The sequence below is a fragment of the Coregonus lavaretus genome (genome assembly GCF_964263955.1).
Source record: "Coregonus lavaretus genome assembly, contig: HAP1_SCAFFOLD_10459, whole genome shotgun sequence".
Lineage (NCBI taxonomy): Eukaryota > Metazoa > Chordata > Actinopteri > Salmoniformes > Salmonidae > Coregonus > Coregonus lavaretus.
The window spans coordinates 2,501-5,000 of record NW_028156928.1 but is presented as its reverse complement, the minus strand read 5'-3'; the positions used below and the strand labels follow the sequence as shown (position 1 = coordinate 5,000).

The 2,500-nt window shown below is 49.8% G+C and overlaps 1 protein-coding gene across 1 annotated transcript in view; it reads left to right on the top strand.

Annotated features, from left to right (window-relative positions):
• Window positions 1–1,428: 1,428 nt before the first annotated feature.
• Window positions 1,429–2,500, top strand: part of LOC311119581 (plexin-B3-like) — a gene marked incomplete at its 5' end in the record, with an annotated part of 2,816 nt that continues 1,744 nt past the window's right edge. The window contains one exon of the mRNA XM_084194256.1: window positions 1,429–1,580. Coding sequence (XP_084050382.1) covers window positions 1,429–1,580 — 152 coding nt within the window. The remainder of the gene's footprint in view (window positions 1,581–2,500) is intronic.

Genomic DNA, 2,500 nt, shown 5'->3' with positions numbered 1-2,500 from the left:
CAATTTAAACCCCTCTCTCCCCCTGTCCCTGTCCCTATCAGATCAATTTAAACCCCTCTCTCCCCCTGTCTCTGTCAGATCAATTTAAACCCCTCTCTCCCCCTGTCCCTGTCCCTATCAGATCAATTTAAACCCCTCTCTCCCCCTGTCCCTATCAGATCAATTTAAACCCCTCTCTCCCTCTGTCCCTGTCAGATCAATTTAAACCCCTCTCTCCCCCTGTCCCTGTCAGATCAATTTAAACCCCTCTCTCCCCCTGTCCCTGTCCCTATCAGATCAATTTAAACCCCTCTCTCCCCCTGTCTCTGTCAGATCAATTTAAACCCCTCTCTCCCCCTGTCCCTGTCCCTATCAGATCAATTTAAACCCCTCTCTCCCCCTGTCCCTATCAGATCAATTTAAACCCCTCTCTCCCTCTGTCCCTGTCAGATCAATTTAAACCCCTCTCTCCCCCTGTCCCTGTCAGATCAATTCAAACCCCTCTCTCCCCCTGTCCCTGTCCCTGTCAGATCAATTTAAACCCCTCTCTCCCCCTGTCCATGTCCCTGTCAGATCAATTTAAACCCCTCTCTCCCCCTGTCCCTGTCAGATCAATTCAAACCCCTCTCTCCCCCTGTCCCTGTCCCTGTCAGATCAATTTAAACCCCCCTCTCCCCCTGTCCCTGTCCCTATCAGATCAATTTAAACCCCTCTCTCCCCCTGTCCCTGTCCCTATCAGATCAATTTAAACCCCTCTCTCCCCCTGTCCCTGTCCCTATCAGATCAATTTAAACCCCTCTCTCCCCCTGTCCCTGTCAGATCAATTTAAACCCCTCTCTCCCCCTGTCCCTATCAGATCAATTTAAACCCCTCTCTCCCCCTGTCCCTGTCAGATCAATTTAAACCCCTCTCTCCCCCTGTCCCTGTCCCTATCAGATCAATTTAAACCCCTCTCTCCCCCTGTCCCTATCAGATCAATTTAAACCCCTCTCTCCCCCTGTCCCTGTCAGATCAATTTAAACCCCTCTCTCCCACTGTCCCTGTCCCTATCAGATCAATTTAAACCCCTCTCTCCCCCTGTCCCTGTCCCTATCAGATCAATTTAAACCCCTCTCTCCCCCTGTCCCTATCAGATCAATTTAAACCCCTCTCTCCCCCTGTCCCTATCAGATCAATTTAAACCCCTCTCTCCCCCTGTCCCTATCAGATCAATTTAAACCCCTCTCTCTCCCCCTGTCCCTGTCCCTATCAGATCAATTTAAACCCCTCTCTCCCCCTGTCCCTATCAGATCAATTTAAACCCCTCTCTCCCCCTGTCCCTGTCCCTATCAGATCAATTTAAACCCCTCTCTCCCCCTGTCCCTATCAGATCAATTTAAACCTCTCTCTCCCCCTGTCCCTATCAGATCAATTTAAACCCCTCTCTCCCCCTGTCCCTGTCCCTATCAGATCCAGCCAGTGAGTGGTCCGGTGGAAGGGGGTGTGCTGGTGACCATCCATGGGTCCAACCTGGGGATGCACTACCAAGACATCCAGGGAGGGGTGACCGTAGCTGGGGTCAGTTGTTTGCCTCAGCCCCATGGATACCTCATCTCTACCAGGTAATAACACTGTGTGTGTGTGTGTGTGTGTGTTAGTGTGAGTGTGTGTTAGTGTGTGTGTTAGTGTGTGTGTGTGTGTGTGTGTGTGTGTGTGTGTGTGTGTGTGTGTGTGTGTGTGTGTGTGTGTGTGTGTGTGTGTGTGTGTGTGCGTGCGTGCGTGCGTGAAGCTTAAGTCCCCATTTACTATTTTTCCTGACTTCCCCACTTTTCACATAAACGTGTAGGATTGCTAACGTTTTCCTGCCGACGGTACTTAGCACCTCTGAACAGAGTGTCTGCAGTCAATCTCTTTTGTGTTCACACAGCAAAGACCTTGAAGTCGTCAGCCACTCAGTCTTGTTAAAATATCCAAACCAGAAGGTGGCATTTTTCTGGGCATTGCATCTCCCTGTGTGTTCCTTTATGATCAGAGCTCTCCAACCCTAATCTAGTGCACCCGATTCTAATAATTAGCTGGCTGAAAAGCTGAATCAGGTCAGTTACAACTGGGGTAGAAACGAAAACCTACAGGACAGGGTAGCTGTCCAGGAACAGGGTAGCTGTCCAGGAACAGGGTAGCTGTCCAGGAACAGGGTAGCTGTCCAGGAACAGGGTAGCTGTCCAGGAACAGGGTAGCTGTCCAGGAACAGGGTAGCTGTCCAGGAACAGGGTAGCTGTCCAGGAACAGGGTTGGAGAGCCCTGGTCTAGATAGCCAACGCCCTGGTCTAGCTAGCTAGCTGTGCTAATTCTGCTGTTGTTGTAGAAAGCCCTTGTTGATACTAGCCAGATGACCACAGCTAGATAATTAGCTAGCAAGATGACAAATAAACTATGTAATTCACTCTCTATAATCGCATACAGCCCATAGATAGATTTTAGTTTGCTGGCCGAATGTTAGCTAAACAGTTAGCGTGATTCGCTATCTAGCTAGCCGTGTTAG